Source organism: Patiria miniata, unplaced genomic scaffold, assembly GCF_015706575.1.
Source record: "Patiria miniata isolate m_02_andy unplaced genomic scaffold, ASM1570657v1 HiC_scaffold_1, whole genome shotgun sequence".
Taxonomy (NCBI): domain Eukaryota; kingdom Metazoa; phylum Echinodermata; class Asteroidea; order Valvatida; family Asterinidae; genus Patiria; species Patiria miniata.
The window spans coordinates 27,240,451-27,265,656 of record NW_024037047.1 but is presented as its reverse complement, the minus strand read 5'-3'; the positions used below and the strand labels follow the sequence as shown (position 1 = coordinate 27,265,656).

Sequence of the window (25,206 nt, the reverse complement as noted above, 5' to 3'; positions counted from 1 at the left end):
CATGATGAACGTTTATCCTGTTTGAGCTAAATCGATATTCAGACATTTTAACCGATGACGTTAATAAACCGAAAGTAACGTTTTCGTGCAAATAAAAATGTATACTGACATTTTTAAAACCCAAAAGGATGCCTTCTAGATCAAGTTAAATAAACGTTCCCCTAGAAAAGGGTAAATTTCGTGAATTGTAGTTAGCAATGTCCGCCGATCACCCGACGTTTGTCACTTACAACAGCGAATCTTTCTTCTTCTTCTTGTACTATGTTTCCGATCATCCTAGGTTTGACCTCATGCCATAAAGTTTGCTTCATTGAATTGGATTGCAACCCGCCACGTTATTTCTTACCGTACGAAGATCCGTGCGAATGCACCGCTTTACGCCTCGGTAGAATGGGCATCCCTGCTTCATCATACCGACAGGGGGCGCCCCTCTTTATGGACAAGCTGTTCTTGAGTGAGGACTCCGACGACGTTCAAGCTTACTTCAAGTGTGGTCCAACGATTACTGATAGTCCGATGACTACTGTAAGTCACTCGACTACTGCAGGTCGCACGACTACTGCAGGTCACACGACTACAGTTGTCAGTACAGGTAAAAATCCCGGTGTCACATGAAAATCCGACTCCTATGAAAATCGGACCCCTATTTCCTATTATTGGTTGATCCCTCGCACGTGACAGGTCACTCTCCCGAAACGATCCTAAAAATAGTATAGTATCGTACTCACGCGTGCGCACTTCCAATGGGTCCACATTTCATGGAGTCGGATATTCATGCTACACCGGTCCACCAAAATAAAAGTTGCATTTCAAAGCAGTTGACAAGAGCATAATGTTAACATTTTAAAAGTAATACCAATCTTTAAATGACCCAGTGTCGTTTGGTTGGATGAAAAGGTAGCATATTCGTTCGGTACCAGGCACTTGGGTTATCGAGCAAACATATCTTCGAACTTTTTTTCCTGTTGTGCAATTTCTTGTCAATAGTTATGTAACACTCTGCTTATTTTTCTGCTTTCAAACAGCAGCTGAGTGTTCGAGTCCCGGACCCCTTGGTATGGAGAACGGCACAATACCCGATGATCATATCAGGGCGTCCAGTAGTTTTTCGTCTGCCTGGGCTGCCAAGTATGCACGTCTTAACGGTGATCGTGCGTGGATAGCTGATCGGTATGTATCACAGGGTACGGTACACCACGCATACTCCAAATTTACATTTTTATATACCTGGCAGAACAGGTCATGCGGTGAGCTTATATACGGAACCTTCTTGCTACCCACATGTGGGCATTTTACACGGGGTTGCCCTTTCTCTTTCTGTATATTTTGACAGAATGTATAGTAGGTCGACGCCAACCGTACTTTTCAAATGCTTTAATGTAACTGCATGGTTGACTCAGTAACAACAATGCTCTTGATATTCTCATGAATAAACATACTGGCCTGTTGACGTAAGAATTTATTTTAATAAGTGGTACCACTGAAGCTATGATACTGGAGCTACCAAGATAAAATTCGAACATAAATGTGTCTGTGGGCACATTTCCGGTTGGACCATTCTGTCAAAATATACAGAAAGAGAAAGGGCAACCCCGTGTAAAATGCCTACATGTGGGTAGCAAGAAGGTTCCGTAAGCTCACCGCATGATCTTTCAGAGTTAAGGGTCTACGGCGTGTATAGTCACAGGTGATACCGGAAAGAGTGTTTAAAATGTAATGGTGTGTTATTTGCCGTTAAAACCACCCATGCGACGAGTTTATGTATTTTGTGTCACTCCACCTCAACTGATAACAAAAGGACTCAAGCCTGCTCCACTGTATTTGAGACCAGTGCGATGTCATCCGCAAAGTCCAGGTCAGCGATCATCACAAGGGACACTCGTCGGCTCTTGCGAGCTACTATGGTGAAACCCAGATCCTCTTAACTACCATTGAGTACCATGATAAAGGGAAAAGAGGACGTCAGTGGATCAGCCTGCCTGAGGCACTCCTCTCAAGATGTCAAAGATCTATGTGACACCATCCGTTGAGGTGACCATAGCCGGGTGTTTCCGTACGTCATCCCAATAATTTGCACTAATTACTGGGAATCCCGTTCGCGGTGAGGATGTTTATCATCTTGATTTGACCAGGTACGGCGGATAGTGTCAAACGCCTTGCGGTAGTCAATGAAGATGGTGATTGCAGGAAATGTTTATGATTGACACTTTTAATAATTCTCCTCAGCGCAATGATGTGCCTTACGGTGGACCTCTTTTGCCTGAACCCGTCCTGTGTTGTTCTAGCAAATGGGTCTTGTACCATCCGGTTAAAGGTTTTGACGACAAAAAAGGTATAACTAACCCCTTGGTAGTTGTTCGTATATGTGAGGTCACCAGACTTAGGAACCGGGATAATATTAATAATGCTCCACTGATCTGGTAGTTCCCCCTTTCATATGCCTTGTTGACAAAGTGGAGTACCATGTCTTTGATGGTGACATACTTCAGGACCTTTTGGAAGACCCGCCCTCCCCACAACACTTTCAAGCCTTGAGCGCCCCCTTGGCTTTGACATATTCCTCTTTCTTGAAGGGACCCTCTTCGATGTCCAGGTTCTCGAACACTTGTTCTACCTCCGCCTGCTCATCCATTATCTCTGATTCACCACCAAGTAGGTTTTTGAAGTGGTTGTACCATGCCTCAACCCGTTGCTCATTGGTATCTCCCTTGATCTGAGAGGGCTTGGAAGACTTTCTACCTGTAATCTCGTTGATCAACTTCCAGCTCATTGCATCTATTTGGTTTACCTTCTTCTTCCAACTCACTGATTGTCTGCGTAAACACCTCCTCTTCGTAACCACCACTCTATGATCTGATCCCACTGTAGAGAAGGTACTGTGGAAGCAAGAGTTAATAATGCTGTTGCGCCATTTTCACCTGGTCCGGATGATGTCGATCTGCATGGGCTTCGTCCCTGCTGGTGATATAACAACGTCGATCCACAGCCTTCTCTTCCGCTTTTCAAACAGCGTGTTGTTGACAAGAAGAGAAAAGAATTAGTCCTCAATCAGATCCAGCAGACGCACTTCGTTGTCATTAGTTACCTGATGAAAGGTGAAAGGAACGTCTCGATCCCTGTCCAGGCGGGCATTGAAGCCCCCAAGGATGGTAGGAAGTGATGATGGGGAACAGCCTCTACTGCTCGTCCTAGATCATCATCATAGAACCTCCTCTTCTCCCTTTCGGATGCTACAAGAGTTAGTGCGTAGGCCACTAAGATGGTAGACTGGATTGCCCATGAAAAAAGGCAGTGATTACTCCATCAGAAGACTGGTTAACACTGGTTAACGTCCTCTGTGCCTCGATCTCTGCTCAGCATGAGCCCGACCCCACCAGTTGCCGCCTGGCCTAGCCGATGCCGTGACAAGGTAAACCCTCAATGTTGGTAACCACGATTTCTCTCATGCCATCAGCATGCACCCTTCTGTGCTCCCGGATCAATTTTGCATACGCACGGCTTTGCATGGAGGGTCACGTGCTGGAGGAAAGATACAAATTGCGCGCTAGACGTGACGAACGCAACGCCGTTTACGCGTACATTGCGATTTTATTTTCTGTTACTTGAGATCTTCAATACTTATAATTGTAAACAAGAGAATAAATAAGATGACATCCTTCCCATAATGTTGAAACACCAGTCTACTCTTGTTTATTTCAATCAGTATCCCTTGAACATGGATGCTTATGATTATGATCGGGCCTACTTAGCAAAATTGGTTGTCTTAGTTTGCAGAAAATAAACTGATTATCCCGTAGCCGAAATGAAAAGCGGCATGTCAACGTGTTAGCGTGCGTGAGCGCAGCGCGTAAATAGTCGGTGCACATTTCTAGCTTCGCGCGCGTTGAGATAGGTCACGTGCTGGAGGAAAGATACATTTAGCTCCATTACTTTACGTTAATTTGTTGCGCGTCCACAAAAGACAACAACAATGGCGGAGATTTATCCATTGATCTCCATATATACACAGGCTGGATAGGACATCGCGTACGAACGTGCGTCCGCGCGCGCGTTTTTTGAAAAGGGTAAAGAACACAAACTCGCATTCGAGCTGTGTACACTTTCGAATGGAGGATTAAAAAATGAAGTTGGGTTTTCTTCGGTTTCTTTGTCGTTTTTGAAAGAATAAAAGAAACAGAGATCTAATTTGATTAAAATCGACTAGGAGTATAGTCAAGGTGTGCGCAGCATTAGATTGCTGGAGCCGGGAAGTAAAGCTACAGGAGCTTTGAAGAATAGGACAATTATTCGCAAGTAAGTTTTTTTTTTTTAACGAGGCCTATACAACATGGCACGGAGGAATATGAACATGGGAACGACAAAGCAAATTATGATATCGAAATGTGATCGCTCTGAGTTTGGGGGGATGGAGGCCTGTGTGGTAGCTAGCGAGATATTCTGTTCAAATTCCATGCGATCTATAGGCCTGTCATGCTGGTCGGCATCATCATTTTTTTTTTAAAAGACCTAGGCCTAGGCCTATGTCTTTAAAAAAATAAAATAAACTGCCTAAACGTGCATGACTGACCCGGCAATGGCAATGAACAAAAGTTGACTTGTTTAAAATAGTTTATTCGAATAACTTTTATAATTTTTATATACAAAATCTGATTGAATTATGTCTGCCTTGGCTTAACGCCTACCGAAATGTTTCTATTCTTTTTCTTTATAAAGAGAAACCGAGGAGATGTCTTATCCTAAATTACTGCACAACCGGCCGATTGACCTTCATATCAAACAAACAACTTCAGTAAAGCCATAGCAAAACCACCAGCTGCAGGACGATATCCGAGATGGACGAAAATGGAGAACTTCACGGAGGGATGGAATCGACTGTATTATCCACTGAATAGAACATGCGATGTGAATCAATTCTTAATCAATTCTTACGATGTGGAACTGTTAACATTGATTGATTTTGTTTTTGGAAAGAAGCTGTGAATTTCAACGCAAGTATTTTTATGAGCTCCCAAGATGACTGTCACTTTTGACAGTTTGTATGGTGAAGAAAGCAATGAGTACTTTTACGGTTTGAACATATGTTGTGTACGATATAGGATTACTAGCTATAGCCATTAATACACCGTCATATTCACTCACAAAAACGATTCCCATTACACTTATTTTCAGAAGTATAGCTAAACATTTAATTATAAACAAGACCGTGCATAGCTTGATATTCCTTGACAAAACTAGAATTTTGGTTTGTGATTCATCTTCTTTCACACAATATCACAAGAGGTGAACGATGTCATTCCTTGATCAATCAAGGGACGGGAAGAAGTTTTTATGATTACTTTGTAAAATTAAGGTTTTTCTTACCTAATACATTCTAATTGGTTTATGTTCGGTTTTTTAAAATAAATATATCAATCATTTGAATGAATCTCCATACAATTTCTCGTGTGAGTGTCCAGTTAAAAATATGATGTCATTTCAGCATATTATTGATACAATTATTCATTTCATTGATGGAGTACTTCAGTGTGCTCTAATGACCGATGTGCCAAAAATGAAATGGCAATTTACTTACAATCATTTTTGGGAAGAGGAGGGATTTAAAAAAAACAACAACAAGGGGAAAGGAAAGGGGGTTCTTGAATTTCGAAATTGCATAATAAGAAAGTGTATATCAAGAAAGTGTGGAAAAGCTGTTTGGAGGGATTGAGGGTAACTCTCCATCGTTCAGTTATTTTTTTTAAAGATTTGTTTTGGAGGAACGCTTGAACTCCCTCCTGTAAGAAAAAATTCACTCAATAATCCATTTTCCAAAGTAAACAAACTGAAAGCACAATGCGCGTTTAGCCGTCTGGCAGTAAACGTGCCGCCATTGTTCGGCCGCGCATTCGTGCACAAACACTGCGCGATGTCTGTGTATATGGAGATCAATGGATTTATCGCACTGTGAATGGGCGCGTGTGGACGCGCTGCCGATCTAGTCTTTTTATTCTATATCTATGTAATTCGTCGGATCAATGCGCGACATCGCGCAGCTACGATCCGATTAGTGAGAACGTGTCTCGGACGCTGAATTCGAGGCGGCTCGACTTACTGTACGGCTGTTCGCGGAAGTGTGTGTGGGGCGTAAGTACATGCACACAAAGCACACGCAAGGGTCGTTGGGGCTAACAGTATAGTACAACATGTGATTGTGTCGCGGCGCGCGCGGTGTGCGGTAGCGGGAACAAGCTCGTATGGCAACAAGCTGATAGCCTTGGTCAAGGCTAAAAATGATTCAGCAACTTTTTATTTGAAATTGAGATACTAGAATGCTGTTGTTCTCGGTATATAGCTGAAGCTGAGCTGAAACTTCATCAGGTTAGTTGTTCAGTACCCTTCTTTAGATTTTGAGCACTTTTGTTGCTTCAAACGACTAAAATGCACAAATTACAAATGATGGACTATATCTTTAATGGCCATTGCGCGTACGTGGTTTAAAAAAAAACCGACGTCACACTAACGAACCAGGTAAGGATTTCTGTAGTGCTATACTAGCGCAAGGCACATACCATTAACATATGGGGTTGTTTCACTCATAATTGTTCCTTATTTCTCACTCTTCACAGTGACAACGATGCTAATCCCTGGATCGAGGTAGACCTCGTTAATAGTACCGTGGTGTCGGGTGTCGTCACACAGGGCGAAAACTATTGGGTTGTGACGCAGTACAAAGTGGAGTATAAGAAGCAGCCCACATCTAAATGGCAAAACGTGACAGATGGAAACGGAAACACCAAGGTAAAAAAACATCTCCTCTAATGTACTTGACTAAGATTTAATTCATCAGTCTGTTTCTCATTGATCGTCTTTTGATTGGTTGGACTTAAATTGTTCGTATGACTGTCTATCAAAACTACAATTCGATGTCTTTTTACATCGGAACGTGCATAAACCCAATGCCACTTTGAAACCAAAGCCACTTTGAAACCACACTCAAGAACTTGGACTAAATGCACGCGGTAACATAAAATAAATGAAACATACATAGTAAAGTTGCAGGATGCATAACTGTATGAATATAATTAAACATTGTATCAACCCCCAGTCAAACAAACCAACAAATCCCAAACAAGACACAAGCTTTTAATTGTCGTCTATACCTTTTCTGACGGAGGGTTTCAACTAAATTGGTATTTCCGGTTCCCCTCCCCCTGTCCTTCGAACTTCGGATGTAGGGACAGGTATCGGGCAGTGATTCCCGAATACGCTGTAGGGAGGTTTGCCCCCTTCATATTAGGGGGTTTTCCTCCTCATGTATGCAAATGTAATACCCATAATGCAACAAGGTAAACCTCGTTTCCATGGTGTTGCTCCAACGCTGCCTGCTCTCGTTTGCATATCCAACTTTTCTGGATGCATATGTAAATAAGGAAAAGTCTGTTGCCATGGGCGTCGCGAGGGGGGGGGGGGGGGGGGGGCTTGTCCCAGCCTGGAAAAGGAAAAGTACTGGGGTTGGCAAATGCCCCACCCTCGAAAACATTTATATTGAGAATATGCTACAGAAGTACAAGGATTTTGGGGAATAATGTGCGTTGCCCCCTCATACGCGAGCTCATTGGCATAACAAGTGCACCCACAACTTCTTTTGAGACCGTTTGGCTTTAAAAAACGGTGGAATTGAATATATAGCTTAGGATCAACTCCCGGGAGTTTGGGCTTCCGTCTGAGGGCAGGCTTGATAAAATTACGATTGAAAAATGGGTCCTTTATTTGCCTGAGATAGTGGAAGGATATGCCACTTGTAAAACGGCCACATGCAGGCTTGGGAACTTTCATTTTGTTTTGGTGTGAATACTTAAACTTAAACATGTAATTGAATATTATTCTACCCAAAATTGAAAAGAAATTAAAAAATGAAGGACAAGACAATAATTAACTTTTTGTTTGAGAAACCCTAGTGATGTCGATCGGCTTGCATGTTAGTTGGCCCTGAACTTTGTCGATTTTACACTGTTTTCAATGGGGCTTGAAATAGTTCAGTGCACCCACAGCCATGCATGTACTTCAACTGTCATCCATGCGTGGAATGTAATCATCATTTTCAACAAGATGGTTCTCGAACCATGCGTCTCACCTGCTTTCACGATTATCTGTAAAGAGTGACCTTCGACTTTGGTGTGTGACCTTTGACATCATTATTATATGAAGGTTGCCATATTGCATCTTTGACTCAAGTTTGGTTCTAATTGGACTTTAACTTTTGAAATGAGACATTTTACGTTTTAAGCCTATTATACAACTTAACCTCAGATGAACTTTGACCTTGGTAAGTGACCTTTGATTCATTATCTAAAGAAGGTTGCCATGTTGCATCTATGACCCAAGTTCGGTTCCAATTGGACTTTAACTTTTGAAACGAGATCAATTTTACATGTTCAGCCTATTTTACAACTTGACCTCAGATGACCTTTGACCTTGGTATGCGACCTTTGACATCAGTATCATATGAAGGTTACCATGTTGCATCTATGATCCAAGTTTGATTCCAATGGGACTTTTTAAATAGACGAATTTAACGAAACGTCAACCAAGATACAACATATATACCTACATACATGTACATACTACATACCTACCTACCTACATACATATGGACAAAGTGATTGCATAGTCTCTTTCCTGAACAAAGTTCAGGCGAGACAATAATTAAAAACCATGAAGCAGTGCACGAGCAGAGGTGAACAAATCAATGGCTTTAAATGGGAACTAGCTGCCGGTCCTGATATTGTACGGAGCCGAATTTTATTTGTTGAACATTCAAAATTGATAGTGTATATTAATCAGTAAGCCGGACAGGAATGAATGAATGAATCCTAAAGAGTACACTAAAAGTATATTGATTTTACTTTCCGAATGGAAACTCCGACAATTCTACGGCCGAATTATCACCTTTGGTGTATCATATCATAAATCAAACGACATGTACAAATTATTTTGTCTTTTTTCAGTTGTTCATCGGTAACAATCAAGTTGAACTGAACGCCCCGGTCACTAATTTGTTTGATGAGAGTGTGGTGGCCACGGTAGTGCGCATTGTGCCTACTAAACGGATAAATGGTGTTGCTCTGCGATTGGAGTTTCTTGGGTGTCGCCTGGGTTAATTTAAGATGAAAAGGATTCTATTCATTAACAGTTACCAACCAGAATGATCACTGAACAGAATATGATCAAATTGCTTGCTTCAATATCTGTAACAATTGTTCTGGATTGTAGTGCGTATTATAGGCGCTAAATAAATAAAGTTGTATCATTATTATTCAGAATAGATAGTGTGTATATATCAGGGTAAAAAAGAGTCATTTAATTTTTTAGTACTTTGAACGCTATTTGTAAGATTTCGAAAAAATGCTTGCGAATTTGCAAATAGTAAACCAACCCTTTAAAATCGATATGTGAAAACAACATTCATAATACATAATTAAAGTCATTAAAATAAAATAGCATAGATACATGTACATAATTAAAACACGGCTGTGTCAATATAAGCCACTTTTGTTTTTTTAAATGGATCAAACTAGATTTTTAATGGCTCAATAATCGCTGATGTACTATGTGTAGAAATGTTATTTTTGGCGTAGTTTGCAAGTGTATTATAAAAAAGTAATGCTTACCGTGATTACAGACTACATTAATATTAAATCAACTTAAAAACATTAATTTCGGTTGACTCCGATCGATGATCTAGACAGTTCTTTTCTAATGTGAATAATAAATCAATTAAGTGGTAAAAAAAAAGTTGTTCAAACGTGTACAGCATGAGAAAAAAATGCTACAACGTTGTGACCAATGCTAAAACAAATAATCTACTAACTAACGAGTTTTTCGATTCACTTTAGTATCGACGGTTTATTTACAAACATTGGCGATTTCACGTGTTCAAAAGAACATTACAAGAACATAAATTACACCTTTAACACCAGTTATACAATAATTGTACACTTCGTCATTTATATTGTCGAATTCAATGGCACAGATAACAGAATGGAAATACTGCAAGCATAAATAATATTTTAAATAAATTTATATATCTCAGCGTACGTAAAATATACACATTTATACATGTAAATAATACACATTATATTGTCAAATTGTATGGCACACATCGAATGAAAACGTCCTTATTAAGACGATATTTGTTTCTGTATTGTGAATAAGCTCTTCGAATTTCATTAAAATAGTTTAACATAAAATCTTCGCTCGTACCCCCGCCCTGCAAGCAGGGCGCTGGTCAGGGCTGATGAGCTTCACAGAATCTTGTGAAGGAAGTGCAGATTGACCTTCGCATGCAGCTAGCGCACTACGCATGATGGGGCACCGGAAGCTAATTTGTGTGGCGCGTTCTACGTCACAGGTCACGCAGATCTATCCAATGAAAGCTCAAATGACGTCAGCCCTGACCAGCGTCCTGTTTGCAGGGCGGAGGTCAGAGCGAACATAAAATCTACATTCTTTCCTATATACTATAAAATCCGATAAGTGTGAAAGACTTTTTTGAGAGTTTAGTACTACATAAGCAAGCACAAACAGGATCGTGCGAGAAGGCTGTATATCTACAGGGCCCATGAAATATTTATTATGCAATCCTTGAAAATGCACCCATGTGTCTCATTAACTTTTTGTCAGCTTCTATCTTGCCATTTTCAAAGGTGTATTGGTGCCTTTATCATGTTTATGTTCTTATGCTGAAACGGACGCCAATATCACATTCATGAGCGAAAATGCGATGCCATTTTAGGCAGGAACTCCAGTGCTACAGCATTCTGGTAGTTTCTACAATTTTCGGGGTCTTGAAATGGTAGGTTTTTGGGGGGCTTTGTGGATGCATTGTTGTATTGGTACATGAAAAAAAGTCTGACAATTTGTATGCATGAATGTTTATCAGTTGAAAATAAGGGTTTACAATTTGAACAGAAAACTAATTGATCTGAAACGTGTGTTCCTAAATTGACCTCACAGAAACAGCGCCCTCGGTTTTAAAAGGAAACAAGACATGGCCTATTTGGGAAAAAAAGGTGAACTTTACAAAACAGATGAACCAACAAGTAGTTTTTCTCATAGGTTTTCTCGTAGTTTTCACACATTTTGGAGGAATGTATATTTGTACATGACAGGGTCCAGCTTAAATTCATCTTATGAACCATTTACATGAACAGTTCACTTTGGGTGCAACTGTTCATGTAACATATTTGAGAGATGGGAAAAAAAAAAAATAATAATTTCAGGTTTCTTGGTGTCGTGACTGCTCTGTTCTGACACCACTATGTTCCGATAACCCTATGTTCTGACACACCTATATTCTGACACCCCTACGTTCCGACAACCGGCACATAAGATTGTGTTACTCCTGGTTAGGGTGTGGGTTAAGAATAGAAATAGGAATATGTGCAATTGGAACATAGGGGTGTTGGAACATAGAGGTGTAACCTCTTGGTGTAGTACCATTTTGTGTAAACCTTATTTAAAAAAAAAAAAAAAAAAGTGATTGTCTTGATAACAGTTTACATAATATATATATATATTTCGTAAAAGGCAGAAGTTTTGCTGCATACAATGCTCGGCTGAAAAATGAAATTTCTCTTTAATTCTGAATAAATATAGTTGTGATTTAAAAATGATAAAAAAGAATACAGCCAATAAAATGATTGTACTGTACATTGAAACATTTACACGATGCCTTTCCTTTGTTTAAACAGTGTTGTCCATGATTTAATAATAATAATAATAATAAAAACATGAAACAGATCAAAATATACATCAAAGTCTAAGGTCTTATAAATTACATCAAATTACAGCTGCAGAATGGCAAGATGTCTATCTTAACCCCTCCTGCTCAGAATGAAATGATCCAACTTTACATGTGTACTGTAGGGATCATTTGGGACGTACCACTGTTTGTAGGAAGGCGAGCATCTCTTTGACAACTTGCTCTGGGTAGACGTAGTGGACCATGTGCGTCCCTTTCTCAAACTGAACAGCCCTCTTCAGCGCGCCCTCTAGAGATGAAAATGAAACAACAAATTACATCAGGGCAACAATTTTGATCCACTAAGCCCAACCTACGGGCTCCGTGCACAAGTACCCCCTCATTGGCAAGAAAGGGAGAGTTGGAGGAGACCATTAAAGAGACATTACAATGCATTGCCGAGGAATCCAGAACGCTCACTGAAGACACCATGGCTTTGTGCACGTTTAGAATAAATAAGTCGAGCGTACTTCGTGCATTACCCAAGGGAACTGGTACACACACGCAGTGTGTCTTGTCCACAAGGTTCTCACTCAAAAAGTGTTGAAAATAGCGCCCTTTCTTGTTGGCCAAAGGGGAGAGTGACCAAGCGGTTGGGGTTTGTGACTCATGATCAGAGGGTCAGGGGTTCAAATCCAGCTGCTGGTCACATATTGCTTCATTCAAGTTCATTTGGCACCAACATTAACCTCTCTCCACCCAGGAGTACAAATGGGTACCGGTGTCATATGAAAATCCGACTCCTATGAAAATCGGTCCCCTTTTCCCCATTTTTGGTTAATCCCTTGCACGTAAACAGGTCACTCTCCCAAGATCCTAAAAATAGCATATCATTATACTCACGCATGCGCAATACCACCAATAAGTTCAGATTTCATGGAGTCGGATATTCACGTTACACCAGCATTTTTTAGCTTGGGTATAAGCTGCGATGGACTAGCATCCCATCCAGGGGAAGAAGAAATATTTTCAGTTGTTTCATACACAAATTCCATACATGGCAGCCAGTGAGTCAATGTGGTACACAACATACCTCTAGGACCAGCAATACAATTATTCATCCATTAAAGAAGTTGTGGAATGCTCGAAGACATTTCCGTCATTTCTGTCATTTACTTTTGAGAGCTGTTTTTCAGGTCCTGTTTCTACCCGAACATGCAATTTGTGTAAAAGTCGTCGTTGGGGACAGCAAACATAACATAGTAAATCGTGACGTAATAAACAGGACTCCCTATATGTATGCAGCGTAGTAAAAACGAGTCCTGTTTATTACGTCACGATTTACTATGTTTTGTTTGCTGCCCCGAACGACGACTTTTACACAAATTGCACGTTCGGGTAGAAGCAGGACCTGAAACACAGCTCTCAAAAGTACCTTTTGTATTCATTTCATGACAGAAACAATAGTCGTTTTTATTTCATCACACCTTAGGCTACATATACCTGAAAAAGGACGGAAATGTCTTCGAGCATTCCACAACCTCTTTAAAAACAAGCACCATAACATACAGGCATACAGGTGACCCCCGAAAAAATGCAACCCTGAGAAAAAACTACCACAGTAAGGGATTTTCACTGTACGTATTTGTGCATGTCCTAATCATAGACATGTCCTAGACAATGACATAATACCGGTAATAAAAGAGTACAAATTAATTTGATGGAAATACCTTTTAATTTCCACCTGAACAGGTATCTCATCCTTTTAGTCTGATTTTAAACCCTTTCATCATCATAAACATATGAAAATGCTAAAGAAATTGCACAGTAGGCTTACAGTAAAATGTTTCACTGCTTGAAGTACTTGTGTACAGGATGAAAAATGACAACTTAATACATAATTGGCATTTTCTCAGCAACCCAAAGTGCTATTCTTCATTTCTTAAGATTTGTTCAGTATTTGAAAGGAAAGCTCTCAGCTTTACTCTGATACCCAAAACATAGGGAAAATTCACGGATCTCTTTTTTTTAAAGGCAAAATGTGTAACGGTTGCATTTTCTTTGCAGTCACCCTGTACTGGCCCATTTTTAGAGAAGTTCTTTTGCTCAGTATCAAAAGTTGTCTGACCTTTGAAGTTCTCCATGGTAACGCCCTCCCCGTTGTACTTGACGGTGTCTTCCAGACGCATCCCCAGTCGCTGAATGGTATCTTCCAGGACGGGCATTTCCACAAACTTGTCGTTGTGGCTGTAGAAGCACAGCGCCGGTAGGTTCAACTTTACCAGTTGTTCCACGTTGGTGGCAAACTGTATTTGAGTAAAACGAAAAAAATAATACTATTTATTTATTTATATATCGTCGCGTCAGTGAAACAAGGTGGTATCTCCTAATATGGCACATGTGAACCACGCAAAACGAGAGTTTTAGAATGTCAAAAGGTGCTATCTCGCTTAAAATAACCCGGATGTACACGCAAAGTCAATGGACGTCAAGATACGACCTTGTTGCACGGAGCGTATTCGCGCAAGATACGACTTTGTTGCAAAATGGAGTTATGAACGCAAAACATGAGTTTTAGAATGTCAAAAGGTCGTATCTCGCTTAAAATAACCCGGATGTACACGCAAAGTCAATGGACGTCAAGATACTACCTTGTTGCATTGAGTGTATTCGCGCCAGATACGACTTTGTTGCAGAATGGAGTTACGACCTTGTTGCACTGACGCAACGATATTTATTTATTTATTTGTTATTTTAACTGGGTAACCCATTCAGTGGAATCCACTGATCTTCCATGGGTCCCAGTAAAGAGAAGACAATGTGAAGAAATTACAGTTTAAGAGGTGGGAGGAAATGCCCAGAAGAGTATTCTGAGGAAAACGTACAGAATCTGGCAGGGATTGAAAACCCAATCCACATATTGGCCCAGGCAGGATTCGAACCCGGGTCACAGCGGTGGAAGGCGAGGAAAGTACAGCTACACCAACCTGACTCCCCTATTTCTTAGTATAATTTGTCTTCAAGTCTTGAGGTCTTTCTCACTGGAGCTGATCCAAGCTCCAAGGTACTTGTAGTCAGATTCAACCTTGAGAGACTAGAAAATAACAAAACTTACTTCTTTGAAGTGAAGCTGGGAGCCTTCGTACCAGGAGAAGACTTCAGCGTCTCTAGTCAGCCCTCTGAGGCCGGCTGCTGAGATAATGTGAGAGACAATCCGCTTGACCACAGTGCCAATGACCGGTAGCTTGATTGAGAAGTAGATCAACTGACCAAAGATGAAGTACAACCAGTAAGGACTGAACAACCTGCAAAGGTGTTAAAGACAAATCCACAAAACTAATAATAATAATAATTCCAACTTGAATGACCCCTTACTTAGGCCCTTACCCCACTTTCCCGTATCCTTCCCCCACGAATTCTGGTACTTTTACGTTTTGGACCATAAGCAATCGATCTAGCCTAGTTGCAACAGCACAATTTTGTCTCCAAATAGGAGTTGTGACATTAGGGAGACATTGAAATGTCTCCTTAATGTCCGGTGTCTCCCTAAGGTATAACTTATGACGAAAAATGTCTCCTTAAGGGTACATTAACAGGAATTATACTAACAACCACAATAGGTTGACACTTCCATAGACTTGTGCACAAAAATTTACCCTAGCCCTAACCCCTAGCCCTACTCAAAAAATATAGCGGGTTTCAAGAATAGGGCAACAGAATTACTGTCGCTCCAATAAGGTGTGTCGCCCTATTAGAGTAAAAATAATAAAAAACTGTCGTCCTAACCTACAAAATGTCAATAATAATGTTCTGCGTGCTCTTCGACAAATATCAATTTGTTTTTCTATTAATAAATTTACAACTTGTGTATTTTATTTCAACCAAGAAAACCTCCTTTTTTCCTTTCTTTTTCGACATCAGCAACCCCCTGAAGAGACATTTTGTTTTGTTTTGCGCACAACCAAATCCGCTTTGCGAGCAGACTGGTCCGTTCATTATTGATACTGATTGTGGGAAAGGAACCAGCCTACCCTGCGTGATGAATTATTGTCTGGCAGCCAATAATTCAAAATTGTAAAGTAATAATTCAATATAAACTAAACACCTTGACGTCTCATTCAAAAGTGAATAACTTTTGGATTGCTAGAACAATAGCAAGTTAGAAAAGGAATCTATTTTTCGGGATGAACCTAGAAAATAGCACGGGGACCTCAACTTAAAACAAAATTACTAATGGTCTGATCTCACAAAATGAGTCTTAAGGACAAATGTTCACTTAGTAGTTTTTCCAATTGCAGTAGGCAGCGAAGCAATGCTCTTCATAAATCACTTTGATAATGTTTTGAGAAAAACAGATTTAAAGTTGGTCATTATTTTGTAGGTTCATTCCATATACTCCTTGTGTAAGAATCAAGTTGTTTCGTTTTCGCTAATAAATTAAAAATTAAACTTTATTGTATGCAATCCGTGTGCATCTGAGTTGCTTAGTTTTTGAGAAATTCAGTTCCTAAGATACTCGCTACTTTGTGAAACAGATTTTTATCATGTTTATCGTATGTCATACAACGCGCATAATAGTGGCCGTGTGCCAGATAGGGAGATACGTCGGTTCGTGAAACGCTAAATTTACACTTTTTATGTCGACGCTCCTTTGTGACGTCATAGCACTATGAGAATTAGCGTGTTAAGCGGTGTATCGGGATACGCCACTTCGTGGTGCAACATTTTAATTTTTTTAGAGATACGCCACACAGTCTAATTAGCGTTCTTAGTTAATTAGAACTCCGATTGGAATAAAACTTTCTGAGAATGAGCTCTTTGATGAAATAATAACGTTAATGACAAAAACTCAATTTGGCAAAAAATCTAGATACGCCGGTCCGTGGTGCGACCGACGATATGTATACAGATAATTGATTGAAAAGGTTGACCGTAATTCCTATTGATTCTTGTCAGACTCTGGGCTATTACTCGAGAATAGCTCTGGCAACTTGTAACTCAGTTTGTTGGGTTAGAATATTTCTCATCAACTGAACAACAGTTTCTTAAGCATCAATGCCAATGTTCCCAAGACAGTCTCCAAATGCGGCGGCATGGCTGCACTTGTCAGGGATTGGGGACAAAATAAAAATTTCAGTCTTGAAGAAAGACTATCCTTACTTGTGTGGGCGAGAACCGGCCGATGACAGCAGACATATTGACTGGATAGTGCCCTCTAGCGCTGGGTCGGCTGCCAGCTGACAAGTCACATGACCTCCCATGGAGTGACCCACCACCATAGCAACACTGCAAAGATAGAATTGAAACTGAATTAACATTTTGGAATTAATATTCTTCCAGTACTACCTTGATTACCCAAAATAGTGAACAGGTTTTGCATATAATTTGTTTGCGAGCCATACCACAGTGACCTACAAACCTGTTTCTATTTAGGTTTCTTTTAACATCAAACAGCAAAGATAAAACATCTGACTCTGCTTTCTTTCCGTAAGATGGAATTTACGTCATCCGACGCACAAGTCCATCTTATGAATTGTTTCATTGCGGTGCCCTCTGCTACATCTGATTTGAACCAGCCAGCTGACCCCGGCAAGCGCGGTGGTCGAGTGGGTAAGTCGTCTCAGTGCACTAGTACTTAAGAAGGAATGCATGGGTTGAGTCCCACCCGAGTGATTTGTTTCTCACAATCACTCAGGACAATACTGAGTACACAGTGTTTGTACAATACGTTGGTGAAGGGCAAAACTCAATATTAAATCTGATTTACTGTGTCATAAAAATAACAAAATATTTTTTGAAGTGTGCGCTGCCACATTCACAGATGCACGACAGATTACTAATCAATGTCCAATAATTCGTATCATACATTTGTAATGATAATTTGACAAACAAGCTTAGTTTTTTAATCCCGGCTGAGTTTCATAATTGATTCATGTATAATTTGAAAAAGTTTCAACATCATACTTTTTAAAATGGTTGTAAATAGTGTGGAGACAAAATAAGGATGTGACGTTCACACGTTTAAATGTTTAAACAAGAAGAAATCTAAATCCATTTATACATTTTCTAAAACATTTAAACGAAACCCACATTGTAAAAAGTGACATATGTTTTACTCTGCCCTCGACGTGACATGCCTTTGTGATGTGTCTTAACGTTTAAAGGGTGTATAATAGATTTGCTAAACATTTACAAAATTAAACGCAAAGTCCCATCCTTAAGACAAAAAAAAAATGTAACCAGAATTGCGGATGTGCACATTTGCAATAATTATTTTGGTTATTTTTGACAAGTTTAACTTGGCTTTTGGATAGGATCCATCCTCAATCCTTCAGAATCCTCCACCTGCCACCATGTAAAAAAAATTGATTCAGCCTCAATCCTCCGAAATCACCCCTTACTTCTTGAATTTGTTAATTGAAGGGGAGACCATGTGTCTTAATCCTTCAAATTGCTACAACAATAACTGCAATACATTGAGGCAGCTAGTGTGGATGATATCCAGAAGCAGTGGGGATGATGTCTAGTATAAAGTAGGCTCCAATTATGCATGGCTGAACTATATGCTGGGTACAGATTAAGACCTTGACACAATGCATCCTTCAAAATCAACTGACACCTTTGTGCAATTCAGTCTCAATCCTCCAAAATCCTACAAAACCACCTGGTTGATTTTGGAAGACTACGGAGGGTACGGGTAATTAAAACCACTTCTGTCCTTCATCCATTTAGGAGGTGTGTTGAAGCCATAGAGCTAAATTACTAGAGCGCTAACTCGTCATTCTGCACGCGGAGACGCTTTGAAGCCGTCCTGGGCGCAGACAAATTTTGATTTCATGTGCGTGTTTGTAGAACATAATGAAATTAGATAGATTGAATTTTGAAAGTGTACTCTACATGCAACACGCAAGTAGAACATACGCACACAACTTAAGCGCGTCATTGACGGTTAAAAAAAAGTGACGGCAAGAAGCAGCTGCAGCGAATATGCGCACGCGTTGCACTGTTTGCATCTAGAGCAAAATGACACGCTCATTTGCTGATCGTGCGTTTCGGTTTTAGGCGTATTGGCTTCAATAACGCACCAGTATGGAATACAAATGCAGATATGCAAATAGCTGTACAAAAGCCGTACAAAATTTCTAGTTCTCCATATACGTTTGTGCACAAACATGGATGCGCCCAGCAGGCATTACTTTGTACATGAAGTTAGCGCTCTAGTAATTTAATATAGCTCTATGGTTGAAGCCAATCTTGTGTGGAACTCAATTTTTTTCAGACAAGAGAAGTTATCTATCAGATTGTCGCGTCAGTGCAACAAGGTCGTAACTCCTTTTTGCAACTAAGTCATATCTCGCGCAAATACGCTCCGTGCAGCAAGGTCGTATCTCAACGTCCATTGACTTTGGTGTGCATCCGGGTTATTTTAGGTGAGATACGACCTTTTGACATTCTGAAACTCGCTTTTCATGTACAGCCAATACGACCTTGTGCATGGACATGACTATTTCTAGGCAAAGACTCACCTTTGAATACCAATCTTGGACAGCAGTCCTCTGATGACCTCAGACTTGTGTTCTGTCGTGTGGTTGTAAACCCCACCTGGATCCAGAGCTGTCAATCCCATTCCTTGAAGTGCCAAGATCACAGAAAGCTTTAAAGGTTAGAATATATAATTTGCAGCTATCCAAAAAGTAACAGACTAAATTATTGTTGAAAAGCTTACTTGGTTGGAAGATAGTAACGGCACTAAACTCCCTGTGAAATTATTCCTTCTGGCATGCTGTTACTTTGAAGAAAACAATGAAAAGAAGGCTGTTTCCAAAGATGTGACTAGTGACGCATTTTGGAAATTTCCAATAAAAGTTGGTTTGTAATTTGGAGAATCCGTGTATGGGTGCGCGCAAGTGTTAACACAACGTACACGTGCGCACAGTTGCTATTATACGTTGGGTCAGCGCGTGATAACGCGTAGCTGCAATCGGCTGAATGAGAATGTGTCCCGGATGCTGATTCCAGGCACATTTCAAAATATGACTCAGCAACTTTTGAATTGAAATCAAAATCCTAGAATATTGTTTTCTCAAAACATACTGGTTTCACTGAGCTAAATTTCATCAGATTAGTTGTTGAGCATCGGTCTTTAGATTTTGAGCACTTTTGTAGCTTGAAACAAAAGAAAAATGCACGAATGACAACTGATCTACCCTACCTCTAACCCATTTGTATTACACTGTGTTACTACATTATGCCTTAAAACAATAGAGTGCTTGGGTAGTTTCAGGCACCACAGTGAGTAAAAGACGGGGTGCTTTGGGGCGGTACAGTGACTAAAGGGTTAACTTATATTGTCTAATATTGCAATCGTGTTACAAAGGGAAACTAAAGCTTTGATAAACGAGAGGTCATGGCTTTCATTCCATGAGGGCAATTCCTGTGAACAATTCAGAAGTTGGCATTACGGACGAAAGTGTTCTGTGCAAATGGGCACCCCCTGCAACTGTCAAATCATATTACTGTGGGACTATCCAACTACAGTTGGGACCGATGCTTTAATTTGTGTAACTGCACTGTTAACACATGCGTTAACACACAAGTTAACCGTTTAGTGTGAAACAGTTTGTGTTTTCCGAATACAAATGGTACCTGGCAAGTTGGGCAGGATGACCCTGTATCCCTGTGACGTCAGACCCTGTACAATGTGCCTGTATGCTTTGTGAGTGGCTGGCGCCCCGTGCACACAAACGATAACTGGATCAGTTGGCGACCCCTCATCAGCATACACTACCTGAGAAGTTATTAGGTGAAGAAAGTTATGAACAAAAAACTGGGTTCACAGATTTGGGAATTACCATGAATTCAGCTCCTTAGAGTCCAAGCTCCTTTGGATCTCGGAAATGCAACATAGATGGATTATGAAAGTTGGAATGCTAGCAGAAACATTCCTGCTTAGTACACACGAAAATGTTCAGTTGAATCAGATAATGTGTTCTGTAATTATGATTATTAATAATACAATGGATTATGAATATTCATCCATTGTGACACGCGCATGTATGCGTGCTGGTTACTTGTTGCGACCATGAGTAAGTTTGTTAGCTCAATAAATTGGAGAATGCAGATCAACTGACGGCTTGGACATTCCCTCATTTATATCTGCCAAATCCTGGGCAGAACACAGCATGTACCTTTGAAAGGGACATAACAAATCTGTTCTTCCGTCCATGAATAAGTGTGTTTTCCTTTACGCAGTGGATATCGTTACGGCAGCCGTAATGCAATTTTCGACTGCTATCACGATCTTTGGCTGTTTAAACCAGACTATCAACCGAAAGTTCTCAAACTTGATTTCCCTTTTACAAAAAAATTCTCACCGGCAACTGATTGCAAAGAAGAAAATGTAATCTACTGAAATAAAAAAATGATTTGACTAGAACATAACAGTTGAGAAAACTATATAAAAAAATTCAATAGTAATAAACTCGCCGCGTGGGATTCGATCCCGGAACCTTCTGCATGCAAAGTACATGTACTACATGTAGCTGAATGTTTTAAACCAATCAAATAACTGAAGCACTCTGTTTGTAAACATTGTAAACAGTTGTAAACGTGATACAGATTCGCAACGATATTTTTGCAATGCCCGAGTGCCGTAACGATAGCCATTGAAAATTGCATTACAGCTCCCGTAACAATAGCCACTACGTTTTCCTAAACATGATTAATAGAAAACAAATGATATTTTGATTATTGTTGATTAGTGTGTCTGGTTGTTATGAAATCAGTGTCATTAACGTCTGCATTCTGCAAGACATCAGTCTTTTAGTTGGGACAGTTATAACTGAACTTTAGAACCAATGTATTAGTTAGGGTGTAACAACTTAGTACCGTACCCTGAATGTTGTCCCTAGTGCCTCCACATCCTCTTCCTGCAACATGAAGTTGTACGAAGGTGCACCGGGGCCATCTCGGTTCTTGCCGGCAGTTTTCTCAGACATGACAGCACTACCGATAAAACCACTCAGGCGACTGCTGCTTGGCCTTGGAGGTGATGTGGGTAGAGTGGGCGGAGCTTTCTGGGATAGGGGAGACAAGTGTTTACAACGATGCAATAAGCAGCACTCAGCTCAGTCTTAAGCAGTTTTGCCTTGCTGGTGGTAGGTTGGTGAAATACGTCACAGAGAGTGTCTAAACTCTATCTTTTAAGTAAAATACAAGGTTTGTGAAAGCTTTAGTTTTCACAGTTGTTATCCAACCAGTTCCTGTGACTGTGTAGTGTGTTACTGTTACCATGGTTTATACTGTTACCATGGTTTATACTGTTACCATGGTTTATACTGTTACCATGGTTTATACTGTTACCATGGTTTATACTGTTACCATGGTTTATACTGTTACCATGGTTTATACTGTTACCATGGTTTATACTGTTACCATGGTTTATACTGTTACCATGGTTTATACTGTTACCATGGTTTATACTGTTACCATGGTTTATACTGTTACCATGGTTTATACTGTTACCATGGTTTATACTGTTACCATGGTTCACACTGTTGCCATGAGTTAACAAGTTAGTTCAAGATTTTTTGTGTCATTGTACATTTTATCATTAATTTTATTTGGAAAGAACGTTGCATCCTGACACCACTTTTTTATCTTCCATAGGCCTATATCTTTTTTATCAGGAATTCCGGATGAGCACGTCAGCTGGAGTCAAGCTACGTACTGTAGAGGTACATCATTTTTACATGTACTTCAACAAATGATGAATCTAGCTTGGGCTCAGAAACATTTCAATTTTGATAGAAAATACTTTGGAAAATCACTCAACTATTCATACAATCAATCTGGCTTGACTCAAGCTCCAATGCTTCTCCTTCCAAGCTCTGCGCCAACTTCATAATGTTGAAGACTGGGGCACATTGTTGGGTTCGCAACTTGCGGATGGAATGCGTACACTACTATTTTGACATTGAAGACCCATTAGTACATGTAGTTAGAATCTGCTGGGTTGCAAGCCTCTACAATAGATTCGGGAAGCTTGTTCCATTGACTTACAGTGCGGGGGAAGAAGGACATCTGGTAATATTCTCTGGAGCAAGACGGGATTGTGTAGGCTTGTGAGTTTTCTGTTTGGGTAGGAGCATCTAAATTCTTGGACTCAATTGGCATGTTGACGGCAGCCAAACCACGGTGAATTTTGTAGAACATCGTGAGTCTTGTACGCCTATCTTCAAGGGTTTGCCACTGCAGAGATTTCAGCATTGCTCCAACACTTGACGTCTGACTTACTTGTGTGAGGTAGCCTAGCCCCATAAATGTGGCCAATTTACTGGACTGTAACCTCCGTAAATAAAAGCCACACTTCCACCATGTAGCCTACAAACACATGTCAAACTTTACCAAATTTTGTTTTTCACATTTAGGCTTAGTTTGTAGTTTATTTTTGCTTTAGAAGCATACATGTAGGCCTACTCACCCTTTGTATTGGCTAATCAGAAAGTGCTGCCTTTTTCAGATGTCAAATTTTCGTGAAATTTCATGTTGAAATTTTGATACGCAAACATGTGCAAACAAATTGAAATTTTGATACGCAAACATGTGCAAACAAATCTGGAAATTTCACGAAAAATTGACATCTGAAAAAGGCAGCACTTTCTGATTAAACTATAAAGGGGGTGAGTATGCTTCTAATTTGAATTTGAAAATGAAAGCAAAAATAAACTAAAAGAACTAAGCCTAAAATAAATGTGAAAAACAAAATTTGACAAAGTTCGACATGTTTGTGTACATGGTGGAAGTGTGGCCTTTATTTACGCAGGTACTTTAGTTAATTGGCCACATTTATGGGGCTAAACTTACTAGTATAGGTAGCCTACAGTAAAAACTACAATCAATCATTCATCATTGTTTACACTTCACAAGCACGACTGAGTGACACGCCTGGATACATTCTTTCAATTTATTTAGCTCTGAAATACATGCCAATCTGCAGTTTTATTTTGATTTAAAAACGTTGCAAGAACACTTACCTAGTAAATAACATAAGAATACTTATTATGACATTTCTAGATGTCTATTTTTCGTCTAGTTTTACAAATTTTTAGGGGACATCGAGTATTTTCTGTCTCTACCAAGTTTGCAGCAACAGCGCCCTCAAGTGGCACTTCGGTATGTTCGGCAGGGTAACCGTAAGGTCATGGCCAAATTCTGCTAAATGCGCTTCAAAAATCGGTCAGATTTATCAAAAATATGCCAAATTCCCCAGAATTACTCAAAACATGGAGGAATACCTCCATGCTCAAAATACACTATAAACACTTAAAATCACATGCAGATTTGTAGAGTTGCCTTAATTAAGGTTCAAATTACATTGTAAACAAACATAAAGATGTTACTTGAAATGCAAATTTCAGGCAAAACATGCATGGTTGCGTCACGACTATGTCAGGTTCCCAGTGAACCTCAGCACCTAGACCAGCCAACCTGTTCCATTATGCAAGGGTTTGTTTGAATAAGATTGAAGCTTAACAAATGTACAATATTTTCAAATTTGCTGTTTCTGTCAAATAACTATTTATGCAGAATTCAGCTAGAAATCTGCAAACAAAATTCATTCTGTCAAATTTCTGTCAAACTCGTTTTTTTTAACAAAAAAATCAGTCAAAGTTAGCCGAAAATCGGCTAAAACGGTCACCATGATGTTCGGTGTTTTCCAAACCTAGGATAGGTCTGTTCCGCCGCTTCGGCTTAACTTCATCACTGGATCATGAATCATGAATGATGCTTCATTTATTAAAAAAAAAATGAAATATAAGCTTTAGCTTAGCCTAATATCGAATCAAGGGACATAAAATTTACATCGCTCCACGGTGAAGACGCAGACGAAACCAAATGCATAAGCGGCCCATTGAAAATGTACAGCTACAGGGATCCAAACAGTTTTGTCATTTCAATTTCTCCAGGATTCGTCCATTTGTCTTTAGAAAAAGTCCCTAAAATCGTCATAGGTATTATTTTTCTGGTCTAAGTGGCTTTTTAGGGGTACAAAACACAAACTCCAAGTAAAATTTACACCCTTTATTTCTGGATCTAGGAATGGGTAAAAAGGAGTGGATTGAGAAATAGTCGGGCTTTGATGTAATGTATAATTTCATTAAAGAAAAAAAATCCACAGTTAACAGTTTTAATTCTTTGTTTTCTAAATGTTGCAATTTTCTGGGTACACTCTGTAGTTCTGCAATCTGAATATTTATGATAAATGTTCCACTTTTCAACCAAGACAGCCATGTCCACTTTCTCGTGACATGCCCTTATAAACAATTTTCTATAATTATTCACAAGGGCAGCTTAAAACTAAAAGCTACAACTAAAATTTCCAAACCAGTAATATTTATTTCAGCATCAGTCATTGTTGAATTGATTACATTTTATTTGTGTTTTATTTATTTTCTGTGTTTGTTTATACATTTGATGCAATA

At 39.7% G+C, this 25,206-nt stretch overlaps 2 protein-coding genes across 2 annotated transcripts; one reads left to right on the top strand and one right to left on the bottom strand.

The window, feature by feature from the left end:
* Window positions 1–3,146: 3,146 nt before the first annotated feature.
* LOC119732511 (retinoschisin-like) lies at window positions 3,147–9,140 on the top strand. Its single transcript, XM_038206060.1, has 3 exons — window positions 3,147–3,238; window positions 6,606–6,777; window positions 8,988–9,140. Exons 1-3 carry the CDS (start codon window positions 3,147–3,149, stop codon window positions 9,138–9,140), a joined length of 417 nt encoding a protein of 138 aa, XP_038061988.1.
* A 382-nt stretch (window positions 9,141–9,522) lies between these two features.
* Window positions 9,523–23,873, bottom strand: LOC119727381 (uncharacterized hydrolase YugF-like). Its single transcript, XM_038199253.1, has 8 exons — window positions 23,758–23,873; window positions 21,616–21,798; window positions 20,369–20,510; window positions 19,249–19,351; window positions 16,883–17,008; window positions 14,838–15,027; window positions 13,851–14,028; window positions 9,523–12,032 (listed from the first exon to the last, which is right to left on the bottom strand). Exons 2-8 carry the CDS (start codon window positions 21,718–21,720, stop codon window positions 11,911–11,913), a joined length of 966 nt encoding a protein of 321 aa, XP_038055181.1. The 5' UTR covers window positions 21,721–21,798; window positions 23,758–23,873; the 3' UTR covers window positions 9,523–11,910.
* Window positions 23,874–25,206: the final 1,333 nt, after the last annotated feature.